This window comes from Carya illinoinensis, chromosome 3 (assembly GCF_018687715.1).
Source record: "Carya illinoinensis cultivar Pawnee chromosome 3, C.illinoinensisPawnee_v1, whole genome shotgun sequence".
Lineage (NCBI taxonomy): Eukaryota > Viridiplantae > Streptophyta > Magnoliopsida > Fagales > Juglandaceae > Carya > Carya illinoinensis.
This window is the reverse complement of record NC_056754.1, coordinates 12538229-12561160: the sequence shown is the minus strand read 5'-3', so window position 1 is coordinate 12561160 and position 22932 is coordinate 12538229. Positions and strand designations below refer to the sequence as shown.

General features: G+C 36.2%; 2 protein-coding genes across 13 annotated transcripts; both read left to right on the top strand.

Annotated features, from left to right (window-relative positions):
* The first annotated feature begins 848 nt into the window (after positions 1 to 848).
* On the top strand, positions 849 to 6763 carry LOC122303292 (protein FAR-RED IMPAIRED RESPONSE 1-like). 4 transcript variants are annotated; one of them, XM_043114999.1, is made up of 8 exons: positions 852 to 1040; positions 2575 to 4762; positions 4884 to 4940; positions 5502 to 5570; positions 5669 to 5737; positions 5826 to 5894; positions 5998 to 6045; positions 6140 to 6763. In XM_043114999.1, the coding sequence occupies exons 2-8, from the start codon at positions 2699 to 2701 to the stop codon at positions 6194 to 6196; spliced, it is 2433 nt and encodes an 810-aa protein (XP_042970933.1). In that variant the 5' UTR covers positions 852 to 1040; positions 2575 to 2698; the 3' UTR covers positions 6197 to 6763. The 4 variants fall into 4 exon arrangements, with proteins under 4 accessions (XP_042970934.1, XP_042970933.1, XP_042970932.1 ...); XM_043114998.1 differs by having other exon boundaries at positions 853 to 1040; positions 2608 to 4762; positions 6134 to 6763; XM_043114997.1 differs by having other exon boundaries at positions 853 to 1040; positions 6134 to 6763.
* Positions 6764 to 7570: 807 nt separating this feature from the next.
* Positions 7571 to 12551, top strand: LOC122303290 (protein FAR1-RELATED SEQUENCE 2-like). 9 transcript variants are annotated; one of them, XM_043114996.1, is made up of 10 exons: positions 7571 to 7718; positions 8930 to 10234; positions 10322 to 11078; positions 11173 to 11229; positions 11324 to 11392; positions 11505 to 11570; positions 11656 to 11724; positions 11813 to 11878; positions 11972 to 12046; positions 12110 to 12551. In XM_043114996.1, exons 2-10 carry the CDS (start codon positions 8973 to 8975, stop codon positions 12209 to 12211), a joined length of 2523 nt encoding a protein of 840 aa, XP_042970930.1. In that variant the 5' UTR covers positions 7571 to 7718; positions 8930 to 8972; the 3' UTR covers positions 12212 to 12551. The 9 variants fall into 9 exon arrangements, 7 of the variants coding, with proteins under 7 accessions (XP_042970930.1, XP_042970927.1, XP_042970929.1 ...); XM_043114991.1 differs by adding an exon at positions 7927 to 7973 and having other exon boundaries at positions 7614 to 7718; positions 8930 to 11078; XM_043114992.1 differs by adding an exon at positions 7927 to 7998 and having other exon boundaries at positions 7622 to 7718; positions 8930 to 11078.
* Positions 12552 to 22932: the final 10381 nt, after the last annotated feature.

Sequence of the window (22932 nt, the reverse complement as noted above, 5' to 3'; positions counted from 1 at the left end):
TTTTCTATAATATAGGTAATTTGGGGGAAAAAAAAAATATAATGGTTAGTACTAAATTGATTTTAAGGAGAATAAAATAAATAAGACCATAAATAACTATTTATCTAACTTCTTATGGATGATCTTAATATGCTTTCTTGAAAGAAAATTAGATGCAAAAAAAGAAAAAGAAAAAGAAGTCTTATAACGCTTGCTTGGTATAAATGATTTTTGTCTAAGAAATGAAACAAAATTAAAAAAACAAAATAGTTGGCGGAAAAAGTAAGCAGTATCTTTTTTTTCCATTGGATTATTCCTGTTATGGTCAGGTTAAATCCTCCACACGTGTACTTGAATTGTTGCTTTTGGAGGTTGAGACAATTTCAGATAATTTGAGTTGATCTGTAAATAGTAATATTTTATAAATTTTATTGAAAAATCTTTAAATATATGAAATATGTTGAAATGAATTTAATTTTTGATAAAAAATTAAAAAAATAATAAATCTTATTAATAATTGATTTGAGATAAATTAAAACAATGATATTCAAACTAAATAATGCTAAGATAAATATAGGTTTTGAGTATTTGTGGCGCTTCTGGTGCATAGATTTCTCACGTTGCTGGAAAAAAACAACTAATGACAAATTTAATGCTCTTTTATCTTTTGAAATCTTTATTTATAATAATATAGAGTCTAAAAAATTATAAAATTATAAGTTATCATTTTTCAAAAAATAAAAATACAGAAAATAGATGTATTATAATTAAAATTGAATTAGCTCAAAAATCAAATATAATCACGCTCGCCAATCGCAGTGCATGATGCAAGTGCCGCACACCCACGCACGTGCGAGGATGGAAAGACGAAATTCCTTCATCGCCATCGCCAACGCGCCGGGAAATTAAAATGCGAAAAATTAGTACATTTTACTTCCTTCCCAGAAAAGGAAAAAAAGAACCCTAAGGTCTGTTCGCTACCTATTTGTGTGATTATCCCCAAACCCTAAAGCCTTTTCTGAACTCTCTTCTCCACCGGCGTATAAACCTCCACTCTCGAGGTATCTCTCTAGTCTGTCTCTCTTAAATTGAAAATTTTCTTCAATTGTTTTTTTTTTTTTTAAAAATTTTTCACCGTAGTTTGTTTGGATGTTGTTGTTTTTAATATTATCAGCTTGATATTCCGTTTTTTGTATGTAAAAATAATATATAACCTGTCTTTTCTTTTCTTAATTTTGAGAAAGTGTGGGACGGAATGGGGTTATTGAATTTTATGATTTTTTATCTTTGAACCTGAGGGAGGTGGAACCTTGAGTGAGCTTTTGAGAGCTTAGTTATGGCCTAGCCTATTCGTACTTGTTGGCTGATTTTAACGTAGTGTTTCTCAAGAATGAGCGTCGAAGCATTAAGGATTAGAATTTCTTCCCATTTCATTGGCTTTCTTGGGAAACAAGCCGACTTAGCCAAGGTTGTCGAAGGTCTAGAAATATTTAGTGTGTAGTTATTGCCTCGAGTTATTCAGTTTCGTTAGAGCTCTAAGTAACTTGAATAATGCAAAAACTACTTTGCAATGACCATTTGATTACTGTTGCGGACAATGTATTTCTTGGATATGATTTTACCTGTTGTAGTACGCTATAGTGATGGAGCATTTCCTCTACAACTTTGGTTCCCACACTTCCTTCAATATGAAAATGTTTGTTGTTGACCATCATTTGGGTGGATACCACATTGCTTTCCATATATTGTCCAGAAAAATGGATGGTTGATATTCATACAATTTCAACATTACTTTGTAGCAGAAACAGTTTCACTAATGAGAATTACTTGTGGAAGTCTTATGAATCACCTAGACATATTCTATCAGTACTTTGGCTTCAGGCATCAAATGAAGTGCACATGATAAAGCGTTTCATAAAAAAGGAATCATTTTCTTCTTCAATGAATGTATGCATTGTTATCTCATAATGCATTCAGAATATTCCTAGGGTTTGCTCTAGAAGACCCTGCCTTGGTGAGGATTCACGCCATCATAAAGTATTTCCTTGAAATCTAATTGCTTAAATACTTGGCTTGTAAGACTTCCATAAAAACCTAGGAGCTTAAAACTTTCTTTTTAATCACTCTCTTACTTTGGAAAGCTTCTATATATTTTAATAGGATGAGTTTTCATGATTGTTTTGTCTCTTTTTCTATTTCTAGTTAAGTGCTCATCTTGTATACATTTTGTGTACATTGGCATGCCTTTTGTGTTTTCTAATCAAATCTTTGATCACATTTATAAAAAAAAATACTTGACCTGTTGGGAGCCATTGTTGTATGATTCTCATATGATATATCTCTATGAGTAGCTAGCCCCATTTAGGTTTGATTGAGTTATGTTGAGATATCAATATGAGTGATGTTTACTGAAAAGATTATCTTTACATGGTGGGTAGTCTAAATTTCATTTCATATGGCTTGGTTTGTAGATCTTCAGAATTTGATGAGGAGAAAGTGCAAAGATGTTTTGATGATTTTGTTCATGTGCCTTTTGTTTTAAATTTCTATGATTTAATTGTATTTTCTGAAATAGGATTTTGTTTTCATCTTTAGGTTGTAACCTTACCTATCAAAAAAAATCTTTAGGCTGTAACCTTAAGGGCAAGCAGTATTCAAAATGCAGTTCATACCATTTGGACTGTCAAGACAATGTGCATGGTGTTAGAGTAAGTGAAGCATGAGTGGTTTTGTGGATGAAGTCCATAATAGAGATGGTGGGGCTGTTAGTTCTTCTAAAAGGGATGTTATAGCATTTGAAGGAGATACAGATTTTGAGCCACGGAATGGCATCGAATTTGAATCGCATGAGGCAGCATACTCATTCTATCAAGAATATGCTAAATCTATGGGATTCACCACTTCAATTAAAAACAGTCGTCGATCGAAGAAATCAAAAGAGTTTATTGATGCCAAATTTGCATGTTCTAGATATGGAGTCACTCCGGAATCAGATGGTGGGAGTAGTCGGCGACCAAGTGTGAAAAAAACAGACTGCAAAGCCAGCATGCATGTGAAGAGAAGACCAGATGGGAAGTGGATCATTCATGAATTTCTAAAGGAGCATAATCATGAACTTTTACCTGCTCTAGCATATCATTTTCGGATTCATAGAAATGTAAAGTTAGCTGAGAAGAATAATATTGACATTTTACATGCTGTTAGTGAACGAACAAGAAAGATGTATGTTGAGATGTCTAGACAATCTGGTGGATACCAAAATATTGGGCTTCTTCAGAGTGACATAAGTTATCCGTTAGATAAAGGCCAGCACTTGACTTTGGATGAGGGAGATGCACAAGTTATGCTCGAGTTTTTTAAGCGTATCCAAAAGGAAAATCCTAACTTCTTCTATGCGATGGATCTTAACGAGGAGCAGCAATTGAGAAATCTTTTTTGGGTTGATGCCAAAAGTAGGCATGATTACATCAGTTTTAACGATGTTGTTTCTTTTGATACTTCGTATATCAAAAGCAATGATAAGTTTCCATTTGCTCCTTTTGTTGGAGTGAATCATCACTCTCAATCCATGTTGCTTGGATGTGCATTGATTGCAGATGAGACTAAAACGACATTTGTTTGGTTAATGAAGACATGGCTCAGGGCAATGGGTGGGCAAGCTCCCAAAGTGCTAATCACTGATCAAGATAATGCCTTGAAGGCAGCCATTGAGGAAGTCTTCCTGAATACACGCCATTGCTTTTCTCTTTGGCATGTATTGGAAAAAATCCCTGAAAGCCTGGCTCACGTGATCAAACAGCATGAAAATTTTCTGCCAAAATTTAATAAGTGCATTCTCAAGTCATGGACAGATGAAAAGTTCGACATGAGATGGTGGAAAATAGTCACTAGGTTTGAACTTCAAGATGATGAATGGATACGGTCCTTGTATGAAGATCGAAAAAAGTGGGTCCCTACTTATATGGGTGATACCTTTTTAGCTGGAATGTCTACACCTCAGCGCTCTGAAAGTATGAACTCTTTTTTTGACAAATACATTCATAAGAAAATAACTCTAAAAGAGTTTGTGAAACAATATGGGATAATTCTACAAAATAGGTATGAAGAGGAAGCAATAGCAGATTTTGATACATGTCATAAACAGCCTGCATTAAGGTCTCCTTCACCTTGGGAAAAACAATTGTCAACAGTTTACACACATGCAATATTCAAGAAGTTTCAAGTTGAGGTTTTAGGTGTAGTTGGCTGCCATCCTAAAAAAGAAAGTGACGATGGAACAACTACTACATTTAGAGTTCAAGATTGTGAAAAGGGTGAATATTTTATGGTAACATGGAATGAAATAAAGTTAGAGGTTTCTTGTTTCTGTCGCTTGTTTGAATACAGAGGTTTCCTTTGTAGGCATGCAATGATTGTTCTCCAAATCTGTGGTCTTTCAAGCATCCCACCTAATTATATTTTGAAGAGGTGGACAAAAGATGCTAAGAACAGGCAATCAAAGGTTGAAGGAACAGAAAGGATGCAGACTAGGGTACAGCGTTACAATGATTTATGTAAACAAGCCATTGAATTGAGTGAAGAAGGATCATTATCTGAAGAGAGTTATAGTATTGCTTTTCGGGCACTAGTGGAAGCTCTGAAAAATTGTGTGAATGTGAACAACTCTACTATCAATGCTGCAGAAACTAGTTGCAATGCTCTTGGTCTTCGTGAAGAAGAGGAGAATCAAAGAAGTCTGAGGGCTAAAACAAGTAAGAGGAAGAATACATATAAGAAAAGAAAGGTTAGTCCTATATTTGATGTTTCATTTGCCTATGCTTGCTTTCTATCTCAGTCACTACATGTATTTTTTTCTTTTCTTTTGTTTTTGTTTCAATTGATTAAGGAATGCCTTTATATATTAGGTACCCTCAGAGCCAGATGCTATAGTTGTTGAGGCACAAGAAAGCTTGCAACCAATGGTTTGTCTAATCTTCATTCTTGTAATGATCTAGTTGCAATGCTTAGGAAAATGTGCAGGATCATATTAGGAATTTTATAATTTATTACAATGTTCATCAAATGCAGCCCCACTTTGTATCGAGAACACCTAGGATCATATAAAAATGATACTAAATACATATTTGTGACTGAAAAGTTGTGAAAAAATTGGGCAGCTTTTTTTGCTGCTTGAGAAAATAGACGTTCTGCATATATCTGCACTATGATTTCACTAATCGGTTATCTTGGGCTTTTGTGCTTTTAGGATGGTCTAAGCTCGGATGGAATGACTCTTAGAATTACAATGCTTAGGAAAATGCATAGGATCCTATTAGGAATTTTATTACAATGTCCATCAAATGCAACCCCACTTTGTATCGAGAACATCTAGGATTATATAAAAATGATACTAAATACATATTTGTGACTGAAAAGTGGTGAAAAAAATTGGGCAGCATTTTTGTTGCTTGTGAAAATAGACGTTCTGCATATATCTGCACTATGTTTCACTAATCGGTTATCTTGGGCTTTTGTGCTTTTAGGATGGTCTAAGCTCGGATGGAATGACCCTTAGTGGATACTATGGTGCTCAACAGAATGTTCAAGGACTGGTATTATCTTGGGCCAATTTTATTGGACTGAGCTTTTGGAAATTTTTATAAAAAAGAGCAACATGAAGTATCATACTTGTAAATGGTGCTGATTGTAGGTGCAGTTGAACTTGATGGAGCCACCCCATGATGGATACTATGTTAATCAACATAGCATGCAGGGCCTGGTAATTCATGCTGAAGTCAAGATCGTGATATACTTATCTATATGTACCTGTTGTTTTGTCTTCATGTTGTGAAATTATATGGTTGTAGGGACAATTGAATTCGTTAGCCCCCAGCCATGATGGTTTTTTTGGCACTCAACAAAGCATTCATGGGCTGGTATAGTATTTTTATGATCACATACTTGGTTTATAGATATTTTCAGTTATGTAAATATCATTCATGTGATTTAAGTTCGTCAATTATGCTTTTATTCACACAGGGACAATTGGATTTTCGACCACCAACAAATTTCAGTTATAGCCTTCAGGTTTGTGTGCAACATATCGTGGTCACATTGACATGTTGAATTGCACTTTTTCATGCGTGGTTTTAATCAGTTGTGTTTGCAACCATAGTTGCAGGATGACCCTGATTTGAGATCCTCACAGTTGCACAACAGTGCTTCAAGGCATGCATGAGGAAGAAACATTTTCATGGCATCTGTAATGGTAGTTGCCTCACGGAGGTTGCTAAATTTGTACCCATGTTTTGCTGGGTAATTGGTACAGCTTCCCTTCCGGAAGAAGATTCATTACCAAAAGAAGCGAAATGCCTTACTTTTCAGGACAAAATATTCACATTTTATGTATGATCATTATAGCTGTTTGGCAATTCAATTAGAGGGAAGCAGTGATCTGGAAAAATGTATGCATCTCTTGAAGGGCATTTAGTGCTTTTAAGCACAAGGAATTGAAGGTCGATGCTGTTTGAGAAGAAACATGCATGCTTCTGACTGGTGAGGTGCGAAATACGTCTTGCCTCGGAGTTGGAGTTGGAGTCAATATAAAGAATGCAAGTTTCATTGTACATTATTGTTTCATGGAATCACGGCAAGACACTTTTGTAAATGATCTTTGTATCATTATGCTGGGAATGATGCGTATTATGGGTTAGATATGTTCAGCTAGATGTGTATGTTTTATGTAGAAGTTGACGTGATTTTTGTTTTTTCAAATAATGGAGTTTCTGAGATTCTCCAAAAGAAATCATTTGTAAATAGCTCTTATACCAGAGGGGATCCTTTCTTGGGAATTTATAATCAGCAGGATTTTCTAAACACATATTATGTCCAACGAACACCCTGCCAAGGAAGAAAAAATATTATTTATTAGATCGGGAAAAATAAATATTCAATCACAATCTTTATAAATCATAAATTTTTTGTACAGATATATGGGATTGATGCCAAAATTAAATTCTTAAATATGAACTTCAAGGATTGTGATCCTTTCATTTTACAAAGAAAAATTTATACAACAACCATTGATTCGCTTTCCTAAGGAGAGAGTAAAGGGTTGTTTGGAAAACATAACTCAATTCATTTAATATCGTCTTAAATAATTTTCTTTCCTCACATTACTAAAATATAAACAATTTTTAATTTTAAATATTCAACTTTTTTATCTAATTATTATTAAATCATTATAATTTTTTTAAATTTCTAAATAAAACATAAAAAATAATTTAATTTTTTTTAAATCTTAAAATAAAAATAATAGTAAAAAATTATATTTTAACAATATGCTATCTTTATAATATTTTTTATTCAGTTTTTTCTCTCTTATTTTTTAAAAATCAATAAAATTTTAACTCAAATTATTTTACTATTATTTATAAAACTAAAACTCTTATTTATCAAGTATTGAAGGAAAAGAAAAGGAAAAAAAAAAAAAACCCCAAAAGAGAAAAAATTGCACCACTTGTCGTTTGTTTGGTCCGTGGGTCTGTAAAGAAACCGTGCAGCAGTAGTTTTGACCCGGTAAAAATATCTAAATAAACCCGACCCGACTCTTCCTAATCTAAATAAACAAACACTTCACGGGTACAGCCTTGCCCAAATGCAAAAAAAAGAAAGAAAAAAGACTCTCATCTTTGATTCAGACTTGGGATTAGTATCCTCGCTCTCTCATTTCGAAGAATCTTGTGCTAACGTTTGAGCAGGTGATGTATCGAATTCTTTGAATTTGATTATTTTCCTTGTCTTTGGACTCGTTGTTCTCTGTGTTTAGATATTTAGAAAATGCTGGAAAAGAAAAGAGAGCGTGAAGTGTAGTTCGAACTCTTTACAGATTCTTTTATTTTTGCTTTCAGATTTCTCTTTAAGTGTTTTTCGGCTTCTTATATATATCTATTTTTATTTTACTTGTAGATTCTGGGTACAATGAATCTTCTTCAACATTTTCGTAATGTTCTTTGTTAGGAATTGGGCTCTTGATTGCAGGTTCTATATATGTATATATGGATGTGATATTGTTGATACAGTCCTCAATTTTTGTTGTTTCATGAATTATCATTTCAAATTTTTATAGATATTAGCAAGAGTCAAGGGCAGGAGAGTGCGATGTTTATAATTACTTCAAAAAAGAAAATTGGATGACACTGTATTATCTGTTCTAGCATTAGAGAGCTCTGCATGTTGTGGTGTGGGCTTGGTTATGAGTATACGTACTAGTTGAGCCTCACCACCAATGAGCTCAATTTTTGGCTCGGATGCTTCAATATGGTTTTAAAGCTTAATTTGTACTTGGACTCCATGTATTAGGCCTAGCTTTCTACATTAGATGGCGAGGTTGATTTAGTAGAGAGTTAAGGAGAGTGCATTGGAAAGAAAACAAATGGAACAAAAATGTGGGAACCTATGCTATCAACTATTCTATGGCCAAGGAAGTGACTGGTTGAAGATTTCTAGATGGATGGTTTAACATGGTTTCAAAAACTTTTTTTTTTTAAAGTAGCAACCGACTGATTTGGCTTTTTTGATTCACACTGGACCTCTTATAGTGGAAGCAAGGTGTTAGTTGACCTAGGCAATTGTGGTTACTCGTCTTATATATTCTGATGCTGTTTTAAAATTTGGGTGGAAAAGTTTTACTTTTTGGCCTAGCACTCAAACCTAAATTTTTTATATTTTGCATGTCATAAATTCTGTTTAGATCTGCTAGCAAGGCTTAAACGTTTCTATTTTTTCTTATATTTATTTTTTTATTCAAGATATGGGAGTCATACCAATGCAGATCTTGCTCTTTTCATTGCTACTTCATTGCTACTATTCTAGATATCATTTGGTACAAGATTATTCCTCAAAATTAGATGGCAGAAGTTTCTCAATCATCATTTGGCTGGAAACTAATACATTTTTTTTATCCTTTTAGGTATTTTTTCAAAATGACATTTTTAGTTGAGTAACAATATGTCATGGAGATAGATCTTGAACTGCCATCATGCAAACAGAAGAAATTAGGCATTGGATCAAATGCATATATCGATGATGTGGATGGTGCAGATGGAGTGCAAGTTGAGGAACATGATGTAAATTCTCTTACACTGAGTGAACACGTTGAGGAAGTCCATGGGCTGATTGCTAGTGAAAGTGCCATCAGTTTTTGTAATGAGGATGATGTTAACACTGTTGGGATGACTGCTGTTAATAAAGGGGCCAATAATGAACCCCATAGTGGAATAGAATTTGAGTCAAAGGAGGCTGCATATTCTTTCTACAGGGAATATGCTAGGTCTGTGGGATTTGGCATCACCATAAAAGCCAGTCGACGCTCAAAAAAATCAGGAAAGTTTATTGATATAAAAATTGCGTGTTCAAGGTTTGGAAGCAAGCGTGCCTCTAGTACCACTGTGCAAGCACGGCCATGTATAAAGACAGATTGCAAGGCAGGCATGCATATCAAGAGGATGGCTGATGGAAAATGGGTTGTGCATAGTTTTATCAAGGAGCATAACCATGAGATTTGTCACTATGACTTTTATAATTCTGTCAGGGGGCATAACAAGCAATCTGATGTTGTTGCTTGTCAAAAAAAGGGTTTGCAGTTGGCTTTAGATGAGGGAGATGTACAAGTGTTGCTTGATATTTTCATGCATATGCAGGATGCCAATCCCAACTTCTTTTATGCAATAGACTTGGACCATGAAAAGCGTTTGAGAAGTGTGTTCTGGGTTGATTCAAAGGGTAGGCATGATTACAGCAGTTTCTGTGATGTAGTCTTCTTTGATACATTTTATGTTAGAAACAAATATAAAGTTCCTTTTGTTCCTATTATTGGAGTTAATCATCACTTCCAGTACATTTTGCTGGGATGCGCATTGATTGGTGAGATGACTACACCAACTTATGTTTGGTTAATGCGGACATGGCTCAAAGCAGTAGGTAGCCAAGCTCCAACAGTAATAATCACTGATCATGACAAGTTCTTGAAAGAAGCTGTTGCAGATGCATTCCCCGACTCACGCCATTCCTTTTGTCTATGGCATATATTGACAAGGATTCCTGAAAATTTGGGCAGTATCCTAAATGAGAATGAAAATTTTATGGAAAAGTTCAATAAATGCATTTTCCAGTCTTGGACAGATGAACATTTTGAAAAAAGATGGTGGAAAATGGTCGATAAATTTGAACTGAAGAAGGATGAATGGTTCCACTCGTTGTATGAAGATCGTAATAAGTGGGTCCCAACTTACTTGCAGAATTCATTTTTAGCTGGACTTTCTACAACTGAAAGATCTGAAAGCATAACCTCGTTCTTTGACAGGTACATATGTCAGGAGACAACATTCAAGGAGTTTATTGAGCAGTATAAAACATTTCTGGAAGACAGATATGAAATGGAAATTGAAGCTGATTTTGAAAAACATGACAAACAACCCGCTTTAAGATCCCTCTCACCTTTTGAGAAACAAATGTTGAGAGTTTATACTGACGCTATATTTAAGAAATTTGAGGCTGAGGTTTTGGGAGTAGTTTCTTGTCATCTGCAAAAGGAAAGTGAAGATGAAGGAACTATGATATTTCGAGTGGATGATTTTAAAGAACACCGGAATTTCATTGTTGCTTGGAATGAAGCAGAGGTGGATATATGTTGTTTATGTCGTTCATTTGAATACAAGGGCTTTCTATGTAGACATGCACTTCTTGTTCTTCAAAGGTCTGGTGTTACCAACATCCCATCCAAATATATTTTGAAGCGCTGGACCAAGGATGCAAAGGTCCGGCAAACTAGTAGTCAAATGTCTAATGGGCTTCACTACCGGGTACAACGTTTCAATCATCTGTGTAAACGTGCCACTAGATTGGTTGAAGAAGGGTCTTTATCTGAAGAAACATACCATATAGCATTTCAAGCATTAGAAGAAGTATTGAAACATTGTGTGGGCGCGAACAACTCTGTTAGGAGTGTTTCAGAGCCCAACACAATGGCAATTCATCGTTTTCTTGATGTTGATGAAGAGAATCATAACAGCAGCATGGCCAAGTTATCTAAAAAAAAGAAAACCTATAAAAAAAGAAAGGTTAGTTTGGGCTTGATGAATAACATGCGGGTGTTTTAAGTTGTCCTAAGCTGTGTAGTGAGGCACCCTAAAGTAGGTCATATGTTTATTGTAGGGACAGTCTAAGCCAGAAGGAATAACGATTGGGATGCAAGAGAGCTGCGAGCAGATGGTTTGTCCCATTTTCATATTCAGAAATATGTTATTTTAAGTTGCATGATAATGGTTATAATGGTATCAATTTATTATGGGTTTTACATATGTAGGAGCAGATGAACTCAAGACCACACGACCTGGATAATTGTTACATACCTCAACAGGAGGTGCAAGGGGTGGTATGAAATATCATGTATCACCTAAGTAATTTAAAAATGATTTTTTTATAGGAAATATTTGAGTTGTCATAAATATTGATGTTTATCAAGTGGGCTTGTTACATTTTTGTAGGAACTGAGTTCTAGAGCTCCTACACTAGATGGATATTTCGATGCTCAACAAAGTATACATGCTCTGGTATGATATCATCTAGTCGGGATACTTGTTTTGAATCATCTAATTGATGATAGTTAATACCAAGTGCATTGCATACTTTACACAGGGACAGTTGAACTCAAGTTCTCCTCTACGTGATGATTTTTATGGCAATCAACAGTGTATACAGGGGATGGTATGCTGTTCTTCAATGTTGATAACTTAGCCTAATTTTCAGGAGAAAGAACGCATATAATTTTGACAAATTGTCTTCATTTTCTCAGGGACAGCTGCATTCGGTAGCGACACGTCTTGGTCAATATGGCACTCAACAGAGCATGCAAGGACTGGTTGTGGTTAATAATCAATTTCTTCATTTAAAGCAATTTTGTTTAATTTATTAAATGCTAATAAGCAGTATTTCTTGAATTGGGTTTTTGCAGTTGCACGGTCAGCTTAGTTACAAAGCACCAGCCATACACGGGTGTTTTGACATTCAGGACAATCTGCAAGATATGGTATGCTTTTAAATTGGGGTTGTGGATTTCCACTTACAAATGGATTTTATTCACAAGGAATAGACTCCTTATATGCAGGAACAGTCAATTGGCTCCTCACAGTTTCTCAATAATGCACCAAAGCATCTACATAATAAGCAGCTTTCTCGGCAGTTGGAAAGATAGCAGCATGCCCATGCACTAACACTAGATGGGGACAGATAGAGCACTTGTCTATTCATCCATTCTCAAGTTTAATGTATATATATATATATATTTTTCTTTGGGTAGAAGCTTTATGTATGTGTAAGTTATAGAACGTTTATGTCTTGTATTCAATAAAATCTTCTATCCCCAAAAGAATATACACACACACACACAAACTAAAGCCCACCCGAAACAGTTCACTGAAGGCCACCTCATCGAGAATTATTGTGATCCCCCTTTGTTCATTTCATCTCATTTCTTGTCAAATCAGCTTGTCTGTACTTTTATAAGCACAAACCACGCACTGTTTTTATTGTTATATTTTTGTATGAACTCTCATCGTAGCTTGAAAAACACAATGAGACAGCGTGAGAGACTTAGTGAATATCCAATGCATGAAACTTAACGCTAGGAGCTCTATCTCCGCATTGATTTCAACCTATCGGAATCCCATCTAACTCGCCATGAAACGATTCTGAAAAAGATTACAAACAAATTAATTGTTCATAAAATATATATACGTCTAAGCAACTTTTTGTGCTCATGAATTTCAACAAAAAACAACCGGCTGCAGTAAATAAGCCTTAGTTGAGAAGTATTGTGGCACACCAAGACCATTTCCACCTAAATTGGGTTTTAACTATGAACGTATGGTGTGAATGTTGTAGCTTGGATAGGTCGAAAAATGTGGGAGGATCTTTAAGAAAGAGGATGTATACACCTTTTACCAATGTCTTAAATTTCATTTTAGTATCATTCCTGCTAAAGTACAAGAATGGAATATTTTTAGTATTGGAGCATTTCGGTATTCCGTTTCAGGATTAATTATATATTATCTATATGTAAACTAATAATTAATAAAAGAAATACATGTATATGTAAGTGTGTATTATATATATTTGTGTATATATGGTAGAATTGAAGATTTCTAAAATGAATATACATTAAAACTATTAAAAAAGGGTAGACATATTGGTGTCAAATGATAAAATTAAAAAAATCACAACTTAAGTTGAGACAATAAAAAAGAAAAAAAAAAGAAAGGTGAGAAATTATTTAAAATAATAAGATTTAAAAAAATGATGAGAAATATTTAAAGTTACAAAAAAAGTTTAAATTATATAAATCTATTTTAGATTTTAAAATTATACAAATGACATCTAGATTTGAAATTTACCAATTCCTATCTAAACTAAAGAAAATTACAAAATGGTCATTAAAACAGTTTAGAATAGAATGTAGTGTAGAGTTGATAGGAATAGGCTGAAATTTAGAACGAAATAGAATGAGAATGCATGGTATATCAATTACTGTGCCAAAATAAAAAATTCTGACTATTCCAATCAGAATGGAACGAAGTTCAAAATTATATTTTTCACTCTTTAAACTCTTAAGAATTTATTTATTTATTTATTTTTTATATTCCAAACTATCAACACTGACACATTATATCTTCAAACTATCAGAAATTCACTCAATGCTCCCTCCATTATGATTTAATTATTAAGAGATGAACGGGCGACTAGTGGTGGGATGGGGGTGGTGGATTCAACTCGCACGGACGAAGGCCTCAAATGGGTCTAGCTGAGATGGGAAAATGAAGTCTGAAGCTGAGGAAGGGAGAAGGGGTTGGTAGTGTTCAAAACGATGTCGTTTAACGAAACAATAGTCTCATTAAACAGGAGTGTGCATGTTGTAACTCGAGTGGGAACAGTAAATAAAATTTTTGGTCATAAATATGGGGTCGAGAACTGGGAATTAAGGTGTTATTCTTGAAATTAGGTCAGCAAATGGGGTGGGGACTAATATTAAACCGTGGAAAGTGATAGCATTTCTAGCTTTTTGCCAATGGCGTATGGAAGGCACGCTGTCTTCCACTCGCACACGTTGTCTTCCACTCGCTACTTTTCACGAATATTTTTTAAGTGTTATAATATAAGGAGATTTTATAAAATAAATTTCTAAATTTATATGATATATTAGATTTTTTTTTATAATAAAATAATTTTTTAGTTTAAGTATTACATCAAATGATGTTAGTTTATGAATTTCTTTTAATGAATTTCTTTGTGACTATTTTTTTTGTTGGAACAGTAAACTAGTTCAAAGTCATATAGATATTTTATAAAAATAAACTTATACATTAACGTGATTTCATATGATATATTTCATATGAGTTTATAACTTTTATTAAATTGGTAAAAACAGTCTCTGGTCGCTTTTTTATTTTTATTTTTTTTGAGGTATTCTAACAAATAATCAAAATTATTACAATGTTTTCTAACATTCTAAACCGATTTCTTTTTTTTTATTTGTGCTCAGCAACAAGCATGGCCTATTACCAAAGAGCACCATGTCATAAGGATTTTTTCCTTTTGTTTTCTTCGATCGACACCCTGCCTCACGATGGACCAAAGTACTCATGATATTGAAGAAGATAACGTAGCTGCACTCTATGAAGCTTCACATAAAGGGTGGGAAAGCACTTTGAACTCGTTGATGCAAAGGGAAGCTCTCATTCTTAACAAAATTTCATCGACGTCCTTCACCGACACGCCCTTGCATTAGCAGTTCTGCATCCTGATGGGCTGGTTGAGGAAATTTATGGCTGGCCGGTTCTGTCTTAGAAATTATAATTCTACGAAAAATATATGGACAGTGCTACGGGGGGCGATGAAACAGCCAAAGAAGTGAACTGATAAATGCAAATGTATTTTTTTTTTCCTTCTTTTCTTATAATCATTTTTTACATAATTTTAAATATTTTTAAAAATTAAAAAAATATTTAATTAATTCACTAACATTCAATTCTTTTACCATTAAGTAAAAATTGAAATTTAAAAAAAAATTCAACCAATCACTTTTATCAACTCAACTAGTATTTTTTGAAATATAGCAAACTTGGTTTTTGCATGGTGATGCATGTCTCATAATGATAAAAAAAAAAAAAAAAATCTATATATTTTTTTCTTTTCTTTAATTATAACAAATTTCTTAATAAATATGAAAATGGTAGGTACACTGACATTTGTACCGTTTCATTTTTTTAATATTTATGTTTATTTATTTTTTAGCCGCTCTGTAGAGCTTCATCATCACCATCATCGTGCACGTACGATTCTTTCCCTTCATTTAATTTCTTCCCAAACACACCGCCCTGATTTGGTCGCTCTATAAAGGTTATATTTTCTACTAGTTCACAAGGGAAGGGAAGCACCGATCTCTACCATGTCCATAATCTCCTTGGTGAAATTTCTTCAATTCTTACATTTTAATACCAGCTGAAACTTTCTATGATGGATACAAGTCATGGTAATGAAGATTATTATACAGTAGCACTCTATGAAGCCTCACTTGATGGGTCTGTAAGCACCTTGGACACTTTGATGCAAAGGGATAGGCTCATTCTTCACAAAATCTCACTCACATCCTTCACCGAAACCCCCTTACACATAGCAGCTTTACTTGGCCACCTCCAATTTACTAATGCTCTTCTACGAAGAAAACCACAACTTGTGGAAAAAGTGGACTCATCAGGCTGAACTGCCCTTCACTTGGCCTGTGCAGAGGGCCACACCCAGGTTGTGAAAGCATTGTTGCAAGCCAATATGGATATGTGCTTGGTTTCTGATCAAGAGGAGAGAATTCCTCTCCACTTAGCCGCAATGAGAGGACACGTAGAGGTGATAAAAGAATTGCTTATTGCACATCCACGCTCAATCTCTCGGATGAATATGTATGGAGACAATGTTTTACATTTGTGTGTTCGGCATAATTGTTTGGATGCTCTGAAATGATTGGTGGCCGAATCCATAAATAATGAAGATTTCGTCAACTCCAAAGACAATGATGGTAACTCCATATTGCATTTAGCTGTGATGCTCGGGCAAATGAAGGTACGTACCTTCATCTTTTTGTTACCTTTAACAATCTCTAGAGTTACATCTTTTTGTTGACCGTTAATCCCTTTCGACTTTCCACTGGAAGCCTTAAAGTCTCTTTCTTTTTGTTTGTTTTAGTAAATGGCTAGTGATTTTCCATAAAGATGCATCTTGTCATGAAATACGAGCAAGAGATCGAGAAATTTCCGGTGGATGTAACTACAAAGACTTAATTAATTGTTCTAACTTCTAAATGATCGATGTAGGCTGCTTGTGACTGAGTAGAATCTCTTAATTGCGCAAATGTTGGAAATATTTTTAAAATAATCTATTTCTGGGTTTAGTTTTGTATAATCTATTTGTGCCTAAAATATTCCTTATTAATAATATTTTGGAACATACTAGTTAATAAGGGTTTTAGGCTGCATTTAAATAGTGAGATAATCTCGATCTGTTAGTAGAAATAAAAAATTGATAAAAAATTATAGATAAAATATTAAATAATAATAAATAATAGTTTTAAAATATTGAATAGCTGTGATGCTCGGGCAAACGAAGGTATGTTAACAATCTCTAGAGTTAAATCTTTTTGTTGACGGCACTTGATCCATATCGACTTTTGTTAAAGCTACATCTTCACACCCAGTACATACAACGTCCACCACCAACGATGGTGCGTATGCAGCAGACCAACATGCAGCAGACCAGAGCACGTCCGTAGTCCATGCACCCCATGCAGGCCTTGCACCCACCAAGCTGCCTGCAACCAACCATCCACTATAGCACTCACACTGCACTGTCATTGTACGTAGTCCGTAGTATTCTCTCTTGTCTTTGTCTGAACAATGTACATATAAATAGAGGCTAAAGCCCACTGTAAAGGAGAGTGAAATATACAGAGTTTTATTCATTATAACATGGTATCAGAGCAATACCAGGACTAACTGTCCACCATGATCGATACTCCTCCTCCCTCTCCTCCCCCTTCTCCCCCTCCCCCACCTCCTCCCCCTCCCCCTCCTACTCCACCTTCCTCAACTTCCCTTCCAAATCTTTCTCATATTATCTCGGTAAAACTTAGTCCCGAGAACTACTTGTTGTGGAAAGTGCAAATTGTTCCCTATTTGAAAGGCCAACGCCTCTTCAAATTTGTTGATGGATCTCATCCCCCTCCTCCCTCCATATTACCCGATAACACTCCTAATCCAGCACACGATGAATGGATGTAGCTTGACCAACTTGTCATGTCTGTGTTAATCTCATCCCTCTCCGAGCCGGTCATGGCTCAAGCAGTAGGATGTCTCTCTGCATGACATGTCTGGATCTCCCTTGAGAAAACCTTCGCCTCTACATCTCAAGCTCGACTTATTCAAACCCAGTTTCAACTAGCCTCCCTTAAAAAGGGCTCTGACTCTATTTCCGTGTATTTTCGGAAAGCTAAATCCCTTGCGGACACTATGAGTGCCGCCGGTCGTCCCTTACCATCCCAAGACTTTGTCCCATATCTTTTAGCTGGACTTGGCCCAGATTTTGATGCCTTAGTGCCCTCTGTCACTAGTCGCATCGACCCTATTTCCACTGAGGAGCTAATCAGTCACCTTCTTGCGCATGAGGCACGACTGCAGCATCATGCAGCTAATCTATCACTGTTCTCTCCAGAACTCTCTGCAAATTTTTCGGCTCGTGGTCGTGGTCGAAACAATGGAACCCGGGGACGAAATAATACTAATCGTGGGCGTGGAGGCCGTTATCCATCAACTCGTGGTCGTGGTTATACAGGTACTTTCTCTAACACATCACCATCTTCATATACTGATGGTCGCCCAATCTGTCAAGTGTGCAACAGAGCTGGCCACATTGCTCTCTCGTGTCTGTACCGCTTCAATCAAGCCTACACGGCATCACCACCACCTGCTGCACATTACAGCTCCAACACCTTCATGCCTGACAATGCTTGGTATCCCGACACTGCCGCAACCAACCACGTCACAAGTGAACTTGCCAATTTAAATTTGCATGCAGCAGAACACCATGGCGATGAACATCTTCGCGTCGGTGATGGTTCTCCAATCACTATATCCCATTCTGGTTCTGCCACTTTCCCTTCCTCCACTTCCCCTTTTATTTTAACTAAACTATTGTGTGTCCCTTCATTTAACAAAAACCTCATTTCAGTACAATAATTTTGTCGAGACAACAACGTTTACTTCACCTTTTACTCTGATCATTTTTCTGTTAAGGATTGCAACACGGGGAGTCATCTTCTTCAAGGCAAAACTAGCAATGGCCTCTACGTCTTCACACCGACCTCCTTCCAAGCTCACTCAAGCAACCTCGCACATGGCCCTTCTTCTCTTTCACTATGGCACTCCAGACTCGGTCACCCCTCCTTCAAAGTTGTCCAATCTACACTTCAGCAACACGGCATACCATTTGATCCCTTATCATTACCTTTATTTTGTAATGCGTGTGCAATGGCTAAACACCATCGCATACCTTCCCCCATTCGTATCAATCGATCTGTAGCACCTTTTCATCTAGTCTTTAGTGATTTATGGGGTCCTTCCCCTCATATATCCAATGAAAACTTTCGATACTACATTTCGTTTGTTGATGACTTTTCACGGTACACTTGGTTGTTTCCATTACAACACAAATCACAAGCCCTCTCCACGTTTCTAAAGTTCAAAGCCTATGTTGAATTAAAATTTAACACTCAAATAAAACAAATTCAAACAGACTGGGGAGGGGAATTTAGACCATTCTCTGAAATACTCTCCACATCAGGGATCAAACATAGACTCACTTGCCCTCATGCCCACACTCAAAATGGCATTATTGAGCGGAAACATAGGCATATAGTTGATTCAGGCTTAGCTCTTCTAGCTCATGCTTCTGTCCCTCTTCGATTCTGGCCATATGCATTCCAACATGCCGTGAAACTCATTAACCTTCTTCCATCCACCTCTCTGGCAAACACCTCTCCATTTTACACACTTCACAAATCCAACCCAGATTTTAAAACACTCCATGTCTTCGGCTCAGCCTGCTGGCCTCTCACTCGACCCTTCAATTCTAACAAATTCAACTATCGGTCTATGGAGTGTGTTTACTTTGGTCAAAGTCCAAAACATAATGGATCCATCTGCTACCACATTCCCACACACCGAATCTACATATCCAAAGACATCAAGTTCAATGAAACTCATTTTCCTTTTGTCACTTCCTCCGAACCCATCCATTCCTCTGAAGCAACTCACGTACCCCTTCTAATTTTTACTTCACTGATGGGTCCTTCATCCATAACTCCGTCCCTTCTTGGGCCCATTCCAACTGCTTCTGCTCCCAGTTCATCTACACCCTCTCAACCTCCCACCCCTATCGATATACAACCTGCACGACCAAACTTGCCAAGACCTCCTGTTCTGCAGCATGCACGTTCCATCTTGACAAGATCACAGACTGGTTCGTCACGGCCTAGACGATTCACCGATGGCACCATAAACTGGCCTCCACCTCGTGCTCACTTCACCGACAGCTCAATCCCTCCCGAAAGTCCATCTTGCTTCACCACGGCCCAGAAATATATAGAATGGCGAGCTGCCATGACCAAAGAATTCAATGCACTTATTAGCAATGCAACGTGGGATCTTGTTCCTGCCAACACTGCCACCAACATCATACCATGCAAGTGGGTTTTTAAAACAACCTCTGGAAGCCTTAACGTCTCTTTTATTTTGTTTGTTTTAGCAAACGGCTAGTGATTTTCCATAAAGATGCATCTTGTCATGATTTGAAATACAAGCAAGAGAGAAATTTCCGGTGGATGTGACTACAAGACTTCGTTGCTCTAAATGATCGATGTAGGCTTGACTGATGCGTTAAACCTCTTAAACCCCTTGTGCAAATTTGCCTCCAATTTCTCTTGCTCTTTGATTTTCTACATGACATTGGAGCATAGCCAGATTCCTTGGGTTAGCCAATCCTTGTCTCTCGTTCTTATCATTTGGGTTAATTTTTTTTTTTTTTTTTAATTTTATTTCTGTCTAGTCAATCGATGTGTAAACAGTCTCGAGATCACGACCCTTGGGGTTTTGGGCTCTAATTTTCTGCTTTATAGACGCATGGTCTTCCTTTCTACTATCCATGCAATTGTAAGGATATTAGTGGCAGCTTGGGTCCGGATTCTCCCATTTGATTTTACACACTTTTTCGGATACGGTTTGGCTGTAGGTTTTATTTTGCTTGGACAACACCAGACAGGCTCCAATTTCTCAGGCGGCAACATGTACTCGACCGAGATGCATGGTTTTGACCGTTGAACGTTGGTTTATCCACTTGTAGCCCTCCCCAGTCCCATTTCGGGAATTAAAAGGAATAACTTACATAAATTGGCCGATAGGTCATAAAGATAGTCACGAGCGTTAAGTTCAACATGATTAGTTACTTATTAAGTGAATTAAATTGGACTTTATAAATTACAAAGTGCGGTTTCATACCACCTAAAAATAGACGATACGTCGTTTGTTGTGCCGCTTGTATACTCCGAGATCATGCAAAACATGAGTAATAAGCCCACGAAAAAGCATTCTGGATCTTTGAATTGATATTTTTTTTAGGTTTGCCTGTTAACGTAGTAATTGGCTGAAACAATGGTTGTTGTACTTATCATGCAGACCATTGAATACTTACTTTCGATACCAGAGTTAAAAAGAAAGGCCAATGCCAAAAATAGGATTGGCAACATGACAGCTTTGGATGTCTCAGAGACTTGTCATAGAGATTTCAAATATCTTAAAATCCAAGACATTCTGAAGGCAGCAGGTGTTAGAAGATCCAACGATCTAAGTTCTCCTCTACTACCAGCATCACATGATGAGGAAGCACAATCAGCTCAACCCATTATTGAAGAACAGCCGGCTCTATCAAGGTTTAGGAAATGGTGGAGATACTTTTATTTGTGTCGATGGGTTAAACATTTGCGGCGTCACGACAATTGGATTGATGAGACACGTGGCACATTGATGTTGGTGGCCACTGTGACGGCGACCGTGACTTTCCAAGCTGGGATCAACCCCCCAGGTGGTGTTTGGCAAGATTCTAAAAATGATACTGTTACAGCAGGCACATCGATATTTCAATCTCAGGATTCAGATCATAAACTCCCGTACCAATATTTCTTGTATTCCAACACCATTTCTTTTGTTGCAGCTATTAGCGTTCTACTTGTGTTAATTAGTGGATTTCCTTTGAGAAACAAGTTTTCTATACGGCTTTTGACCTTAACCATGTTTATTGCAATCTCGGCCATGACACTCACCTATTTCTACGCACTGTTTTTGTTGAACCCGACGACCTATTTTGGAGAAGACTATTTTCAGTACATTTTTATTGCAGTGCTTATGGCAGCTGGTGCGGTTCACATAATCCGCCTATTATTTTGGATAGGGAAGTTGTTGTTGAAATTCATCCGCTAGTTAATTACCAAGTGTCCAGCAAAAGATGCCATCAACGTCTAAAAGAAAATTTGTCATAGAAGTTGAAATGATTTTAGATCATGCAGGATGCATATCTTTGTAGTTCTATACATATGTGAAGCAGTTTGCTGCAAGAAATTAATGGTTGCATTTACCGTTTGTTAAATTCTGTTGGCTCTACTGTAATATTGAGTACTAGGTCGGATGCATGCTATTGTATGGATTTTGGTACGTATCGTGATCTGTTTCTGCTGGGAATTAATCGGATGAAATAATACCTTATTTGTCGACACTTTTTTAAAAGCAAAGTTGTTTCATCGTTTGAGATTTATTATATGCCCCACGCCATATATTAAAACATTCAAAAATATGTTATCTATATATTAATATGTGCCAATAAGCAAGCAGGTGTCATATAACATTTTTTTCCAATTTTATCCTTGCTTTTCTATTTGTTTTCCCTTCCTGTCCCTCAGTTTTGTTATCTTCTATTCGCATATTTACAGTTTTACCCCTTTCTTTGTTTGTTTACCTTTTTTTATCCCTAGGTTTGTTTTGTTTTATTTGTGTTTTTACCTTTTTGTCCCTCAGTTTAATGAATAATAAATTTTGACCACTTTTTGTTTATTTTTATCCCTCTATTTTATTCACAAAATTTTGGCCCTTTCGGACTCTACAAGGCTAGGAGAGAGAAGGAGGGGGCATGGAGGTGGTGGCTGGGGTGGGTGAGGTCGCGGACGTGAGGGGGAGAGGTTGAGGTGGGCGGTGGCAGCCACGAGTCGTGCACGATGGCTAGCTAGGGGAAGAAGAGGAGCATGGCGCGAGAGGAAGGGGAGGGTTCGCGTGTGGGAGAGAAAGCAGGGAAGGAGGAAAGAAAAAAGGAAGAAAAAAGAAAAGAAGAAGAAAAAGGAAAATGAAGGAAAAAGAAATAAAATCCAACATTTTCTGCTTAAGGTTTCAAACTAATCCAACGAAAATAAATTTTAAAACAGCGAGTTAGATAAAATAATTTAAATGCAGTAACTTAATAAAATAAAATAATAAAACCGAATGATAAACTAATTTAAAATAAAGAGTATTTTAAATGAAAAACAATAATTAATATTAAGAAAGCACATCAAAATAAATTTCACAATTTAAAAAATTATAAAATAAATCCAACGAGAAATTCAAGAGAACCAATATTAAATTAAAGAAAATAATCATTTAATTAAAATACACTAAAATACGGGGTATCACCCTCGACACCCTGCTCGAGCTAATGGCAACTGGTGTTGGAAGATCCAAGAATCTAAATTCTCCTGATCTACTACCAAAAACACAATATGAACCAGCAAGGTAC

Coding starts and splice junctions, on each gene's coding strand:
- LOC122303292 (XM_043114998.1), top strand. CDS start 2,699: ATGAGTGGTTTTGTGGATGAAGTCCATAATAGAGATGGTGGGGCTGTT. Junction 5,738..5,825: donor AACATAGCATGCAGGGCCTG/GTAATTCATGCT, acceptor ATATGGTTGTAG/GGACAATTGAATTCGTTAGC. Junction 5,895..5,997: donor AACAAAGCATTCATGGGCTG/GTATAGTATTTT, acceptor TTATTCACACAG/GGACAATTGGATTTTCGACC.
- LOC122303290 (XM_043114990.1), top strand. CDS start 8,973: ATGGAGATAGATCTTGAACTGCCATCATGCAAACAGAAGAAATTAGGC. Junction 11,230..11,323: donor AAGAGAGCTGCGAGCAGATG/GTTTGTCCCATT, acceptor TTACATATGTAG/GAGCAGATGAACTCAAGACC. Junction 12,047..12,109: donor AGGACAATCTGCAAGATATG/GTATGCTTTTAA, acceptor CACAAGGAATAG/ACTCCTTATATGCAGGAACA.